Source organism: Crocodylus porosus, unplaced genomic scaffold, assembly GCF_001723895.1.
Source record: "Crocodylus porosus isolate Cpor-Errol unplaced genomic scaffold, CroPor_comp1, whole genome shotgun sequence".
Classification (NCBI taxonomy): Eukaryota; Metazoa; Chordata; order Crocodylia; family Crocodylidae; genus Crocodylus; species Crocodylus porosus.
Window position 1 is genome coordinate 41566960 of NW_017728911.1, and position 14865 is coordinate 41581824.

Sequence of the window (14865 nt, forward strand, 5' to 3'; positions counted from 1 at the left end):
AAACTAGTCAGGGGGGATCAGCAGGCACTGGGGAAGTCACTGTTTCCCCGAGCACTGCCAGGAGTGACCAGGAATAACGGTCACAAGCTGGCAGAGGTTAGGTTTAGGCTAGACATCAGGAGGCGCGACTTCACGCTCAGGGCGGCTAGGGTCTGGAACCAGCTTCCAAGAGAAGTGGTGCGGGCTCCTACCCTGGGGGGGTTTAAGAGGAGGCTGGATGTACACCTTGCTGGGGTCGTTTGACCCCAGTATTCCTTCCTGCCATGGCAGGGGGTCGGACTCGATGATCTGCTCAGGTCCCTTCCGACCCTAGAAACTATGAATCCATAGGTCTGGAGCACAGCAGCTGCTTGGGACATTAAACAGCCCGGGTGTGCAAGGAGAGCCTGGGCTGCCGTGGGGGTGCTGTTGCACTGTCCGCAGGCTCGTTAGACCCTAAAAACTGCCGTATCCTGGGTCGGACCCTAGGTCTGTGCCCAGTCTCCCGTGTCACATGGCGGCAGGGAGCAGAGGCTGGATGGGAGTGTGAGCAGGGCATGACCAGGGCTTTTCCCCCCTGTTCCTCTGCTACTTGCAGCCTCCAGCATTGAAACTCCAGGCAGTTCTGACGCAGAAGCCGTGCCCCTCACTCCTGATGCCCTTTCCTCCTCCCACAGGGCCTGCCCCAGAGTTTCACTGAAAGAGGAAAACCCCACGTGCCACGTTCTGGCCTCGGAGCCACACACGCAGCTCCCGCGGCAGGCAGCGGGGCCAGCGAGCCCAGCAGCAGAATTTGGCCTTCCCCAGTGATCAGGCCGGCCCCTCCTGCAAGGACCTGGATCAGGCCAAGACAAGAGCAAAGCTTCGGAGATTGGCACTTGTTGCCCCAACACGCCATGCACACGCATGACGCACGGGCTCAGGCGTGACAGGCGGGGGAGATGCTGGCAGCCCCGGCGTGTGGTAGTGCACTCCAGACATGGTGTTGGGGGAGCGGGACTAACTCCATTTCTGCCAGACTGACGCTGTCATGGGGCTGCCCGATTCCCCCTGGACAATCGATGGGTTTGTCTGTTCGGGGCGTGCTCGAGGGGTTGTGAGAGGTGCCCTGACCCGCCAATATTTGAGGGTCTCTTGCTTGGGGCAGGAAGAAACTAGCTGGTTTCATGCCCGTGTAGAAGGCAGGGGAGAGTGGCACCTTATAGACTAACCAAGGTAGGTATATATAATATCATAACGTTTTTGTGGCCCGAAGTTCAAGGCAGTTTCTGTCCACAAAACCTTGTACCACTTCTCTCTCTTTACATATACACACACAAAAACACACACACACACACACACACATATATACATATACATAAAGGTATACATATACATAGAGAGAGAGTGAGACACACACACACACACACACACTTCGATTAATCTATAAGGTGCAAGTCTGCCCTGCCTTGGACTTGACTCCAGACTACCATGACTAATGATAATGACCTCTCTTCACACCAGTGTAACAGAAAAGGGGGATTTGGCTTTTTTTGGGTTGCAAGAAAGGCCAAGAGCGGACAGGGCTGCATTCACAGCGATGCCACTTGCACACCGAGGGCAGCAAGTCTTCCCCTCTATTCAGCACTGGCGAGGCCTCCCCTGGACTCCTGTGTCCAGTTTTGGGCCCTGCACTTCAAGGATGACAGGGGCATTGTGGAAAGAGCCCAGCACCAAGGATTCAGGGCTGAGGAGCACGACTGCTGAGGAAAGGCTGCAAGAACCGGGGAGCTTAGTCTGGAGAAGAGGAGACTGAGGCGGGATTTGATCACAACCTTCAGGGTGATTATAAAGAGGCTGGAGACAGGCTTTTCTCTGTGGCCGCAGGGCACAGGACTAGGAGCACTGGCCTCAAGCTGCCCCAGGGGATATTTCGGCTGGAGACGAGGAGGAACACCCTGACTCGAGGGTGGCCGAGCACAGGACCAGGGGCTGGGCTGGTCGAGTCGGGGGTGATCCTGCCTCAAGCAGAGCGTTGGGCTAGATGCAACCCCCGGCGGTCCCTCCAGCCCTATCACCCTGTCATCTCATTACAGGTAACATTGCTCATGGGGTGTCCCCCCCCCGCCGGCTGAAAGCAGGGAGCAGTTCCCAACAGCCCTTGGACCAGGCAGATGTTGCTGCTGACAAGCCTTTACCTTATGATATTGGCTGCCGCTTTTCTCTCCTGGGTCAACAGCTCCGGATCATGAATAACTTCTTCCAGGAAGCTTATCACTTTAAATTTGAGTTCCTCATTAGTTTCAAAGTCCTGCCAAACAAAAACATGGTTAGCACGTACAGTTGTGGGGTTTTGCACCTGACAGCATGCAGCAAGCCAACCCACATCTTTTGCTTCCCTTTGCAAATGCTTTACAGGGGGGATGAATCCCTACAGGGAATTTGCCTCCGGGAGCAGAGGGGGACGGGCCGTGCGCTCCAGGGAGGAAAGCTGGTGGCCCGTCCTCTCTTGTGAATTCAACCAGGCATGCCTGGAAAGAGCTGCTGGGGATGCATCAGCACCAGGAGCCACACTAGCCTCGTTTTGTGCACTGCATTGGCCTTCGCCGGGGGTTTTTTTTTCTTTTTGTTTTTCTTTTTTTGTTTTGTTTTGTTTTTTGCACCGCTCCTGGAAGCACAGGCATACCAGGCCGATGCATGGAGTGGATGAAGCAAGCTCCAGTTCCACCACCCAACACCAAAAAATCTGCTCAATATAGACCTCCTATGGAGGACGCATTAGGGACAACCACCTGCCCTGGGGAGCCCGCCTATGGGCCTTCGCCGGGGTGGAGGAGTGCTCGGAGCAGGATTATCTATACCCTGCACTACAGCTGCTGCTCCATGCTTGGCTCCGAGCAGGACTAGCCCATGGGCAAGTGAAGGAGAGTGAGATCTCCAGGCTGCTTGCAGTCCATCTCTGGCCTCAAGATGGTTTCAATGCCCTCTGATCACCCAGAAACCCCCCAGTGACCCTTTATTTTGGCCCATACAGGGTAGGAAAGTGATTGAGACTCACAGCTCTGTCTGAGGCAGGGTCAGCCCTATCCAAACCAGCCCAGACACATCCACTGTCTGACCTCTTAGTATAGACACCATTAGCCATGACAGCCCCAGGCATCACCCCACCCCTGCCCCAGGGAAAGCAGGGAGACTGTGGCCACCAACATCTGGCTGCTGCAAAGGTGGTGAATATACACTCAAGGGACCCCAGGAAGAGGCTGTGCCCTGCTACAGAGAAGGCAACCCCCCCCAGTCTGGACCAATCTGACCAGGAGGTAAAATCCCTTCCTGCCCTCAATGCATTGGTTTGACTTTGAGTGGAGAGGCAAGACCGTCCAGGCAGGGCGGTGCAGGGTGGGTCCCAGCAGGGGCATTGCACAGCCCAGTCTCCAGCAGCCTGCACCCAAAGCCTCCCAGGGAGGTTTAAAACCCCCCTGGTGCATGGAGCACAAAGGACGAAGGAGGCAACCAGCAAAGCCATCCCACAGCAGAGCACGTGCATCACTGCTCCCAGATCCTCCCGGAGCGGCGCACCTGCGAGTGCTTGGAGACCCAGTGTCGCAGCACATTGAGGACCCTGTTGGTTGCTGCTCTCCTGATGACAAACTCCTTGTCGCCGTTCCTCTGGTCGGGGGGGAAACCTGGAAGACGGGACATAACTGAGCACGTGTGCAGGGGGCCAAGGAAGCGCCTCCCCGCCCGAGCAGGGCTCCTGGAGGATGTGAGCGAGCTCCTGCAGCCTCTTACGGGCAAACTGCTTCAGATGGCATGGCGAGGAGCCGCAGGCAGGCGTGCACCTGGCTCCACAATGCAAAGGGATGCGTGGAAGCTTGTACACGCACGTGACAGGTGTAAGCCAGGGGATCGATTACCCTGCGTAGGCCTGCGCTACCCAAATGACCATTGGAGCATGCCTGCACCCCAGCACCCCATTACCTGCAGTGGCTAACGACATCCTCCGGTACTTCTCCTTGGTGGGGGTGCCTTCGTTGGCCCCCGCCGTGGCGATGGCGAAGGCAGAGGCAGCTGACAGGGCACTGCGATTGTTGTCCAGCTCGCGGCAGGATGTCATGACAACTCCGTTGTTATAGGAAAACAAGGAGAAATCTAGGAGGGACAACAGCATTGATTGAGGAGACACCCCCGCCCGCAGCAGCTCATTAAATCATTGGGGATAATTCCCCGCGAGACCCTGCAGCGCGGTTACAAGGCAGACGGGCTGAATGATTTGCTAGGGATTTTCTACTCGTTGCTACCAGCTCTCCTGACCCTCTGCACGGGTCCCTGTAGAGGTGCAAAGCCTGTGCCATCCCGGGGGCACCTTGCATGGGGCAGAGGCTCCAGGCAGCCAGGGACGATGCTGAGGCACTTGCTACGAGGACTCGCCGGGGCTTCGTGCACTGGACTGTGGCTTTCAAAGCAGGCTACATCTCAGACAGCGCAAGCTGGAGGGCTCCAGCCGGCTGAAGTCGGGCGGGGGGAAATGCCCTGGGCTTGCAGAAATGGGGATAGAGGCCCTGGTGTGCTTCCACATCACCGCATATTTCCACAAGCCAGCCCAGTAGAGCCCAGAGGAGGGTCCGGCCCCGAGAGAAGGCGCCATGCAAACCGCTGGGGAACGGGCTGGCGGCCCATTACCTGATGAGTTTTTGCACTTGACGGATTTGGGAGTCGTAGGAGACTTGGTCGGCGAGGTCTCGGCTTCGGCCTCGTCGCTGTGGTTCTGGTCCGTGTCGGACTCTTCCCTCACGGACACCTCGGAGCCTGTGGGGAACAAAGGGCTGGTTGAAACCGCGCGCAGCGGGGATGTGTGGGCTGCAGCAAGGCACACTTTTGGGAGTGTTTCAGCTCACCCGGCGCTCTCTGGGAGCCGAATGCCAGGGATTTCGGGACCGGACACAGCAGAATCAGATGCACCACGGCTGCAAAGCACAGGAGCAGCTTGCTGCTTTCCATCCACAGTGGGTCACAAAGGGGACATGGCTGGTGTCTGAGTCTGGGGCCCCACAAGCACTGAAGCTTTGAGGCCCCAGGCCCCGTGCAAAGATTCAAGCCGTGTTGCCAGGTCCGACTCACCGCAGCCAACAGCCCAGCTGCCCCGTGGGGACTGGGATAGAAAGCCCGACAGGGCGAGTGACACAGCAAGGACAAGTCACGTGCCAGAAGCATCAGGCCTCGCGAGTCGTCGGGGACACGGGTCCTCGCCCAAGACGTGCCCCGCTATCACCCTGCGCCCGGTTTCCAAGCTGCCGCCTCGGCCTTTGTACTTGGCCTCTCCGTTGGCGCCTGTCCCATCGTCAGCCGGTACAACGCACTCCAGCCACAGCATGCTTTGCATAGGCAAATTATCTCATTTGCACAGACACAGGCAAATGGGCAGCATGGAGGCCAAACGCTGGGAACGCTGGCTCTTGTAGGATGTGCTGACACTGGTTTTGTTCATGTCAAAGCTGAGAGAGACCAGGGGGTGCCCAGCCTCGGCCAGGACGTGCACAGCCAGCGCACGAGCACTGAGCACGAGATGGGAACGTGCTCCTGCCTGCAGCGGGCCGAGGTCCGGCTCCCCGCGCTGGTACGCACCGATTCTGCGTGGCAGTGGTAAAGCTCCCGATGGTGCCAGCGGGTCAGACCCAGCCGCACCCGCACCCGCACGACTGCGCAGGGCGAAGGGGTGTCTGTGTGCACCGGGTTGGGAGCAACAGCGGCAGGACAGGCTCCTTCCGGGGACACGGCACACGCGGGCCTGGCTCCCCTCCGCTGCCCGTTTCACGCTTGTCTCTCTCTCCCGGCGTCGCTGGGTGCACGGGGCAGCATCTCTCACCTCCTTTCTCTGCAAGGCTGCTGTGTTCCCAGCCGGCCCCGTCCTTCCTCCAAGCGGGCAGCCTCTCCGCGCCGAGCGGGTCACCCCTCAGCCGAGCTCCTGCCGATGCTCCCCCTTCTCTTGCTAACGAGCACCGTGTGCACCCCCCTCCCCGCACTCGCAGCACTTCTCCTCCCCAGGGTGGGATCCTAAGATCCAGGGGGCCATCTAGCCCCCTGCTCCAGGCAGGATCACCCCAGCCCCCGAAAAAAGCCCATCTCCCTCCTCTCTGTAATCACCCGTCAGGGATTTGACAGCTGTTATTGCATCCCCCCAGCATCTCCAGACAAAACACCCCCAGCTCTTCCGGCCTTGTCTTGCCTCCGAGGCCCCCAATCACTTTGGCTGCTCTGTGCGAGACTCTTCCCAATCTGCCCCCATCCTGTTTGCGGCGTGGGGCCAAAACTGGACACAGGAGTCTAAGGGAGGCCTCGCCAGTGCCGACTACAGTGAAGAATCACTGCCGGGGATGTGCAAATGGCACGGCTGCGATTCACTCTGGGAAGCTGTTGGCTTGTTTTGCAACCCGCGGGGCCCTGCCCCGCGGTCCTGGGAACCACTGCATGTCTGCACAGCTCTAACGCCCCGGCTGTTCGGAATAAACCTCGCAATCCTCCTCCCGCGCCCCTGATGCCTGCAAATATCGCCTGTGTTTTTATCACCGTGACTTACTTTGCTTGTTCAGTGGCGAGTCCTCCTGCTTCTCCGCGGCTGCCTCCCCTTCGTCAGGGATCTTGTTGGGGTAGTTGCTGGACACGTAGAGCTTGTTGATGTCCAGGGTGGTCTTGCTGAAGGTGGACATGGAGGAGTACATGCTGGCGTAGCCGTTGGAGGAGCAGCTCAGCGCCGCCAGGTCCAGCGCCTTGCCCCCGGTGATGATGGGGATGTTGAGGGACAGCTTCCTCCTCCGGCTGGGTGATGAGGACTTGGTGATGGAGAGCGGCGGTGGCGAGGAGAACTTCCGGTTGGCCCGGGGCGATTTCGGGGGCTCGCCGTAGAGGAGCTTGTTGTTCTGGCTGCTGGCAAACAGCAGCTCCAGGGACCTGGCACAGAAACGAGAGCAGGTTTCCGTGGCCGAGCGGACCACGGGCAGGGGCGGGGGCGTCCCCCGTGGGCACGGAGCTGCCTGCCCGTCCAGGCCGTGGGAGGAGGCAGGACCGGCGGGTCTGCCGCCCGGAGAGGGGGTCAGCGGAGCACAGCGACAGCCGCAAGCTCCTTGGCCACGAGACACAGACGGTGGGAAACCCGGCCAGGTCGCTGAGCCCAGCTCCCACCAGGGCCCTCCCTTCCTCCTGCTCGGGATACGTCACCCGCCCCTGCGCAGCCTCGTCCCCCATGCCCGGGGGCAGCTCTGCCGCCAAAGGCCTCTCTCCATCGGGAAGCCCTCACGGTGCGGCCTGAATGCTCCCTTCCTGATCGCAGCCTCCTGGTCCCAGTAACACCAGGACACGGCCCGCATGGAGCCCCCCAGAGTCCCCAGAAGGGAGAGAAAGCTCAGTATGCCCATTCCACAGCTATGCAAAGTCAGTAATATTATACCCGCTTCGCAGCCCTAGAAAGGCTGTATTATGATGCCCATTTCACAGCTACGGAACGTCAATATTGTGATACCCGTTTCATAGGTATGGAAAGTCAATATTACTATGCCCATTTCACGGCAACAGAAAGTCAGTATTACGATGCCTTCCTGAGGCCACCGCCAATCCTGTCTCCCAGCAAAAACACCCCAGCAGGCCCTGGAGCTGGCTGCCTGGCCTGGGGCAAAGCAGCAACCCCGAGGTCGGCAGGCAGACGGGAAGGCATGGCCCTACCTGGCGGGGATGGCACTGATGGGCTTCTTATAGATGGTGATGAGCTTGTCCAGGACGACCAGGGCGGTGGTGAAGACGCGGTAGGAGTGCAGGAAGGTGTTGAGGAAGTCGATGCTCAGGAACCGCAGGTCTGTGAGCCGCTCCAGGAGCCGCTCCACACTGGCGTAGCGGATCTGCAGGACCTTGCAAGAGTTCATCGTTTTGCTGAACCGGATGTCCACGTCGTCGCAGTACAAGCTGGTGTCGGACCTGCAAGGGAAACGCGGTCTGCGGGGCCGGCCGCTATGTGCTGTCTGGGCTGGGGGATCTCACCTGATCGGACTCGAGGCCCCCTCGGAAAACACCAGCTCATTTTTGGAAAATAACAGGGTAGCTTTTCCATTGCAAAGAACCCGGAAAGCCTGCAGCAGGGCCGAAGGGTTTTGACACCCGGGGTTCTTATCTGAAATGGCTGGATTTACCGTGTGAGTCATGTCTGCACACCTAACAGCGTGTGACACCCCACAGCACCCCGGAAAGGATCAAGGCACCCCAGGGTCCGTGGCTCCCCGGTCGAGAAGTGCCGAGCTGGGCAGATGGACGTCACTGGCGCACGGAGCAGAGGCAGGTTGTCCAGGCCAGTCACCTCCAGGCTTTGGCTCTCATACTTAAAGCAGGGAGCAAGAGCCGTCCCTGAGGATGGGGCTGGAGCAGTGCCCCGGAGGGGAGGGGAATGCGTACGTGCGGGGCAGACGGAGAGCGGGTGCAGAGAGCTCTCGGAGATGGGGAAGCCAGCGCTGCAACCGGGACCTCAGAGAGGAGGTGCAAGGCCACAGGCAGGTAACAGGGAAGCAGGAATTTCTCCTCGGGGTCCGAGTGCATGCACCTGCCCTGGGGAAGGCAGCACAGCCCCCCCTGCCCAGGCCCGTGGCTGTGGGGAGAGCAGAGCCGGTGACCTGCTGGGTCTCAGCTTGCAGCCACATGGGTGGGGCGGCTGCAGGGAGGCAGGGGGCCAAGGCTCAGGAGAAAAAGAGATTGGACTCATGCTTGGAGGAAAGGGGCATCAGAAGCTATTGAGCATGGGACTGAGAGGCACAGCTCCCTCAGCCTTGAATGCTGGAGGCTGCAAATGGGAGAGGAACAGGAGAAAACCCTGGTCATGCCCTGTTTGCTCTCCCTTCCAGCCTCCGCTCTTTGCCACCGTGCAATGCAGGAGCCTGGATGTGGCAGGTCCTATGTTCTTATGAGAGTGAAACGGGGCTCACGTGCATGCCCCTCTCAGACACAACGGGGCTGCCAGGCACTGCGCTGCAGGCTGGGGAGAAGGCAGTGCATGTGTCCTGCGAGGCCTGGGCGTCCCGAACCTCCTCCATCCTGCCGCCCTCCCTAGTGGAGGTGCACATTAGCCATCATGCCATGCATCGCGGATGCTGGCCGGCCTGCCTTCACGACCCCGGCATGGTCCCCACTGCCAGAACAGCTCCGGGCCCCTGCTCCATCCAGGGGCTCAAAACAAGCGGCAGCTCCTCCAGCGCAGGGAGCAGCTGCTCCAGCCCCGAAGCAACGTGGCCGGTCTCTGGGGTGTCTTTGCAGACTTGCCCGACAGCCACTGATGCGGGAGGTTTGTGGTGAGCCATGATTACCAGCAGATTAGGCTTAATGGGTTTAATGTCGTCTGCAGATTATGCAGGCTGAGCTCCTGCTGGCTCCGGGCAGACACGGCGCTCAGCCAGGGAAAGAGCATCCACGCGCTGGCGTTGCGGGGAGCTCTGCGGGTGAAGGGACGGCGCCCGCACGGCCCCTGTCCCCGAGAGGAAGGAGCTTACTTGATCATCTGGGGGACGGTGACCTTGGAGTTCTCCTCGAACGCGTTCATCATGAGGCCGTTGCACCGGATGTTATCCACGCACTGAAAAACACGCACAGACAGGGAGAGAAGGGTCTCGCTGAGGTTACCTGCCAGGGGCCGCCCGAGATGAGACACAGTCGCTGCAAACTCGGTTACGGGGTGCCCACGAGTGCCCCCTCAGCCGGGCTCTAGTGCAGATGCTACGGGAGCTGCATGGACGGGCAGCTCTCCTGATGCAGGATTTGGCACATTGAGCCTGGAGCTGTTATGGAGGACGCGGACAAACCCCGAGCATCTCGGGGCTGGGGTTCAGAAGGGCTCCCTCCCAGCTCAGCTCTTCTCCCAGGGTGACTCTCATCCCAGATGAGCCCGTTAGACACTACATGCAGCATAGCACACGTCGGCATCTCCCACCCATTGCAATAGCCAAGCCCCTCTCGCCATGTGGCCACACCACAAATCTCAATCTGGAAGCGACAACAAAAAGGGCTAATGTTAAAAGATGCCCTCAGCGAAGCCCACGGGGCTCTTTCTGGCCAAAAGGTGGCTGAGAACTGATGCACAAGCAGCTTCCATTTAAGGCACTTTCCTGCCCCCCATCCAGAAACACATCATGCCTTGCCTGTCACCGCGGGGGACAAACCCCGGTCCCCCAGGCTGGCAGAGCCATTTCCGCGATGCACAATGAGCGTACCATGAGTGCGATCTGCAGCCACGGGCGCAAGCGGACAAAGAGATCCTGCGAGGTGCGTGTGAGCTTGGGCACCCAACATCAAGCGTCTGAATCTGGACCCAAGCAAAGGGCACTGGACGCTGAACCTCGGGGTGACCCCAAACTCATGGGGCCAGGTGCACGGCTCCTTGCCGGGTCTCACCTGGCTGATGTCGCTGGTCCAGGCAGCCTTCTCCTGCCTGGAGGAGGCCACGAGGATGACGGTGAAAGACGGCGAGTCCTTGGGCTCCACCACAATTTTGAAGTCTAGGTGGTCGATGTCTTGCCCCGATGCTTTCGCTTTGGCATGGACAAGAAAACACAGAGTGCTCACTGACACGACCTGGCCCTGCACTTCGGCTATCTCTGCTCCCTTCCCAGCCCTGAAAGAGGACATCTCCAGCCCCAAAGCTCATCGGGCATCTGGTCAAGAGGTGCCGTCAGTCCCAAGCAAACTTGGGTTTGTGCACATCTCGCACACGGTCGCGGCTACGACATGGGCAGCAGAGTGAGCCTGGAGGATTTTACGCTGCAGGGCAATTGGCAGGACTAGGAGAAACCCCATTTGCATTTTGTGTCTGGTTTGGCAGGGGGGCACAAAGGGTTGCGTGTGCCGGGATGCCCGTTCGGGTCCCACGTGCCTGACTCGGTGCTCAGGGTGCTCTCCCGTGCGGTGTACAACGCTGCCCTGGCAGGAGCTGTTCTGCCCGCCCGTGGGCCGAGGTTTCCCACCTACCCCCAGGCAGCTGCCCCACACTTCCAGACCGCACGGCTATTTACCAGCTGGGCAAAGCTGGGCTCTACGTGCAGCCGGGCTGAACCCAGAGTCTCTCTGGGGGAGAAGTGGCACTGGCTGGTGTGAGCTTTCAGGACATGATGGAGAAGGGCAGGGAGGGCAGGATTCAGCCCCAGAACCCTTGTTTCCACAGGGCAATTTTTAATGGGGATGAAAGAGAGCAGCTCTCACAATGCAGCTGCCATGAGAGCAGCCTCACTGCAGCACATGCAACGTCTGCCCGGGGAAGGTGGCATTTGCCCAGCTGCTTTGGTCCCGCTGAATAACATCCCCGATGATCCCCGCAGGTGGAGCACGGCGTGCAAAAGGCCACGCACAGCTTGAATCCACTCTGCCAGCTCTTCTGCCCTTCATAGTCCAGGCCCCAGGGATTCATTGCAGAGCGCTCCTGCAAAGCTCTCAGGACCTGCCCTGAGTCGGCAAAAGCTACCGGGGTTCGGATCCCGAGAGAGGTGGGAACTGAGAGCCAGGGAGCAGGTCAGTAACCCTTCCCCTCTATGCCCAGCCTTGCTCTGGCTTTGGGCAGTGAGAACCGGCCATCAGAGACACCAGCCAGGCACCGGGCCCACGTCCAATCTCCTTCTCCTGCAGGCACTCACGGCTCCTGCACGGGGGGACAGGTCCTGAAGGGGCTTCTCCAGACCCTCCATGCTGAGACGTTAGTGCAAGCCCAGCCCATGTAAAATGCACCACTTCCACTGCAAACGCCCAAATGGCTTCACTATCTGCAGCCCAACAGGCCACCTCCACTGGCTTCCCGTCTGGAGAGTGGAGAGCAAAGTCCCACCACAGACAGCAGGCCCGAGACGGTGGCACCGCCAAAAGGAATGGCTGGTAGCAGTGGTTTCCAAGGGAATGGGGCAGGAGAGGGACAGGGGTGGATCCGGGGGGCACATGGTGCAGTCACACCCCTCTTGGCTTCCTGCTCCATCCAAACTCCAAAACCAACTGCCTGGGAGAGGCTGTGGCATTTCTATTCAGGCAGTTTCATTACCAGCTCCCTGATTCCTGCTAATCTCTCTTCACTCCACCGGCGTTAACGACCCTCTCACCTTTTTAAACGTCTTGATGTTCCACTATTGAAGCTATCTTTTCTTCTGCGAGGCCGCGGCCTCTCAGCCACTTCTGGGCCCGTCTCTCTCCTGTCTCACAGCCCTGCCGACTGTTCTCAGCTCTACCCAAGAGGTATGGCCATAATCACTCGGGTGTAGAAACAACTGACAGTGGAGTATTGGAGGCCCTGTCTAGACACTCAAAGAGGCTAGATTTTGTTTTGTGAATCAGAATGCAACGTAGATTTAACTATACCAATGGCAGGACAAACAACACAATATCCTTTGCCTATTTTTTTGCCTGTTGTGCTGTGTTTCTTTAAACTGTATGTATAGTCTCGTGCATGTTCCAATAGCTGTTTTTGGCTTTTGCTTTCATCTTAACCCAAATAACATAGCACTGGCCCTCTACCATAATAGCAAAGCTTCTCGTTTCTCTTTAACTGGAGAGAAATGCGTTGTGCTGCGGGTAATGATGAGCTGCACCATCTGCACCCCACTTTCTCAAACCCTAGATCCACCAGGGGTTAATACCTACTTTCCTCATCTGTGCTCTCTTGCTCCTCAACCAAGGTGCAGTCAATGAGCGAGATCACGCCGTTCTGAAAGAGAGAAGCAACAGGCACCCGAGGGAGATGTGAGAAATGGGCACAGGCGCACACACGCCTCCGTTCTCTCCACTGAAACCCCTTGGGGCTCGGCAGGAGGGAGATGGATGGGCTCCCTGTCCTTTTGCTATATTAGCCATGTTGAACCAGAGAGAAACAGCGAGATCCCAGGGCGAGCAATTGTGCATGCGTTTAAGAGTCTACAAGGGCCTTCTCTACTGAAAAGCAACGATCCTATTGAGACCCTGTTAACAAATCACCACCCATCCCCTTGATGACGCGTTTCATGTTTTGACGGGTAGAAATGCATAATGAGACATTAGGAAACTGCCATTTTCCCCATACAACTGAACAAGCAAGTTGTTTATAAATGATTGAAGATGAGCGGCAAATTGAATTCCCCCAAATTTCGTCGTCGCGATCAACCCCTCTTTGCCATGGACTCATTCTTTCAAACCAGTAATTTCATGCCAGTAATGAACAATTTCTCTAAGATTTGCGCTCAATTAACTGCAAAACATCCACAGACAGAAGTGAGAGGCTGGGGAACGGATTGGAGGTGTTATGTACAAATTTAGGTTCTAATTAACGTTTCCCACTGAATAGATTGTCAATATTATTGCAGCAAACCATAGGTAACTTCTTTTGCAATTTCTCTCTCGTCTTAGCGCGTGACTCAGATCAGCTCATCAGCGACTGGGCATCACATGAAAGATGCTGAACTCGTCTCGAGCATTGCATTTAAATACACGGGGCAAATCTCCAGTTATGTCAGGGAACCCGGGGACCTCACAAACTCCAGATATCAGCAAGAGAGCCGGGCAATTATTTTTAGTGTTGGCTAAACTGATGGCTGGTTTGGGACTTTCAGGAGGTAACCCTTTCCCTTGGGGGGCCTGGCTTCTGGCTCTACCAGCACACAGCCAATTGGTACTTGGACCAAATTCAGTGATTCACTTTAGCCAAAAAAAAGAATAATTACAAAGTGTTAAAAGTATTTCCAGCTTCTTCAGAATGAAATTTTTCACTGCAAAAACGCTGGGGCGTTGTGTCTGGACACATCTAAACGTGTCTCGACGTGGCGTCTGGACGCATTGGAAATATCCAAATGCAGCATTTGGGACACGTGTGAACCCTTCTGGGTTCGAAATAGCATTTTTGTTCAAAAAATTGACCCAGAATAAAGAAGGAAAAGGGGCTATAAGAAGGCTTCAGTAACTCAAAGATGAAAGGAAGGGTTTTGTTTTGTGTTGAACACAACATTTCTGGTTGACACAAAGCAGTTTCCCGTGGTTTTCATCTCACTGAATGGGGGGGGGGTTCCCCAATTTTTCCATTTGGCCACTGAGCTGAAAAGTCTGCTGTTGGACTAGCAAGGCATGGCAGATACTGTGCCCACAGGACATCCCGTGTGCCGAGTCCACGTGGCCTTTGCTCTCGGTCCACAGCATGATGCAGCGGAGACTGCCGGCTGACCGGGACGTGGCTGCGGGGGCTTCACTGGAAACCTGCCATCCTTCCACCGACGTCCCACGTGGGCCTCTTCCCACCTCTGTCAACTCTGTTTTGGGGCTTGCTGGAGCTACAGGTCTCCAGACCGAAATCTCAGTCCCCACCCCAGGTGCACAGCTGCTTGCTCGTCTTCCAGACCTAGCGGGAACCCACCACGCGCAAACCAGACGCAGGCGCAAGGAGCGACGGGTTCGAAAGCTCCCCAGCCCACCCACTCCAACATGGCCGAGGCCACCGCTGGGCTGTCCCTTAAACCGTAGCTTGCAGCAGGGCAGCACCGAGGGAGCCCCCCAAGCGCTGCGGCCCAGGGCAGCTCGGGGCGTGGGTGGGAGGACGCACCTTGGTTAGATGCAGTTTTCCACCCGAGCCCCTGGTGCAGATGATCAGGTGCTTGGAGAAGAGGAAGCACTGCCTCTCGCCCTCCTTCCTCAGGGACAGGGAGCCCAGCCGCCCCCGCGTGATCTTGCCCTTCTCCGACATCGGCACTTGGATGAGGGAGCCTGCGGAGGGGACAGGACCCGTGACTACCCCGTGGCGTCTCATCCCGCCCGGGGAGCTGACTCGGTCACGTGCCACGCGTGTCAGGCAGGCCGCAGCAGTGCCCCTTCCCCTCAGATACCACTCCTTGACCCTGCACCTTGCCAAGGAGGTGACGGTGGGTGAGGCGAGTCCCGCGCTGCTGTGCT

General features: G+C 57.9%; 1 protein-coding gene across 2 annotated transcripts in view; it reads right to left on the reverse strand.

Annotated features, from left to right (window-relative positions):
• RASGRF1 (Ras protein specific guanine nucleotide releasing factor 1) overlaps positions 1-14865 on the reverse strand; it is a 69776-nt gene that overhangs the window by 15956 nt on the left and 38955 nt on the right. For both annotated transcript variants that reach the window (XM_019533927.1, XM_019533928.1), the window contains 10 exons: positions 14519-14679; positions 12598-12661; positions 10375-10511; positions 9477-9559; positions 7672-7920; positions 6533-6903; positions 4639-4764; positions 3937-4107; positions 3535-3641; positions 2157-2269 (listed from right to left, as the gene is read on the reverse strand). In XM_019533927.1, the coding sequence (XP_019389472.1) occupies positions 2157-2269; positions 3535-3641; positions 3937-4107; positions 4639-4764; positions 6533-6903; positions 7672-7920; positions 9477-9559; positions 10375-10511; positions 12598-12661; positions 14519-14679 (1582 nt within the window). The remainder of the gene's footprint in view (positions 1-2156; positions 2270-3534; positions 3642-3936; positions 4108-4638; positions 4765-6532; positions 6904-7671; positions 7921-9476; positions 9560-10374; positions 10512-12597; positions 12662-14518; positions 14680-14865) is intronic.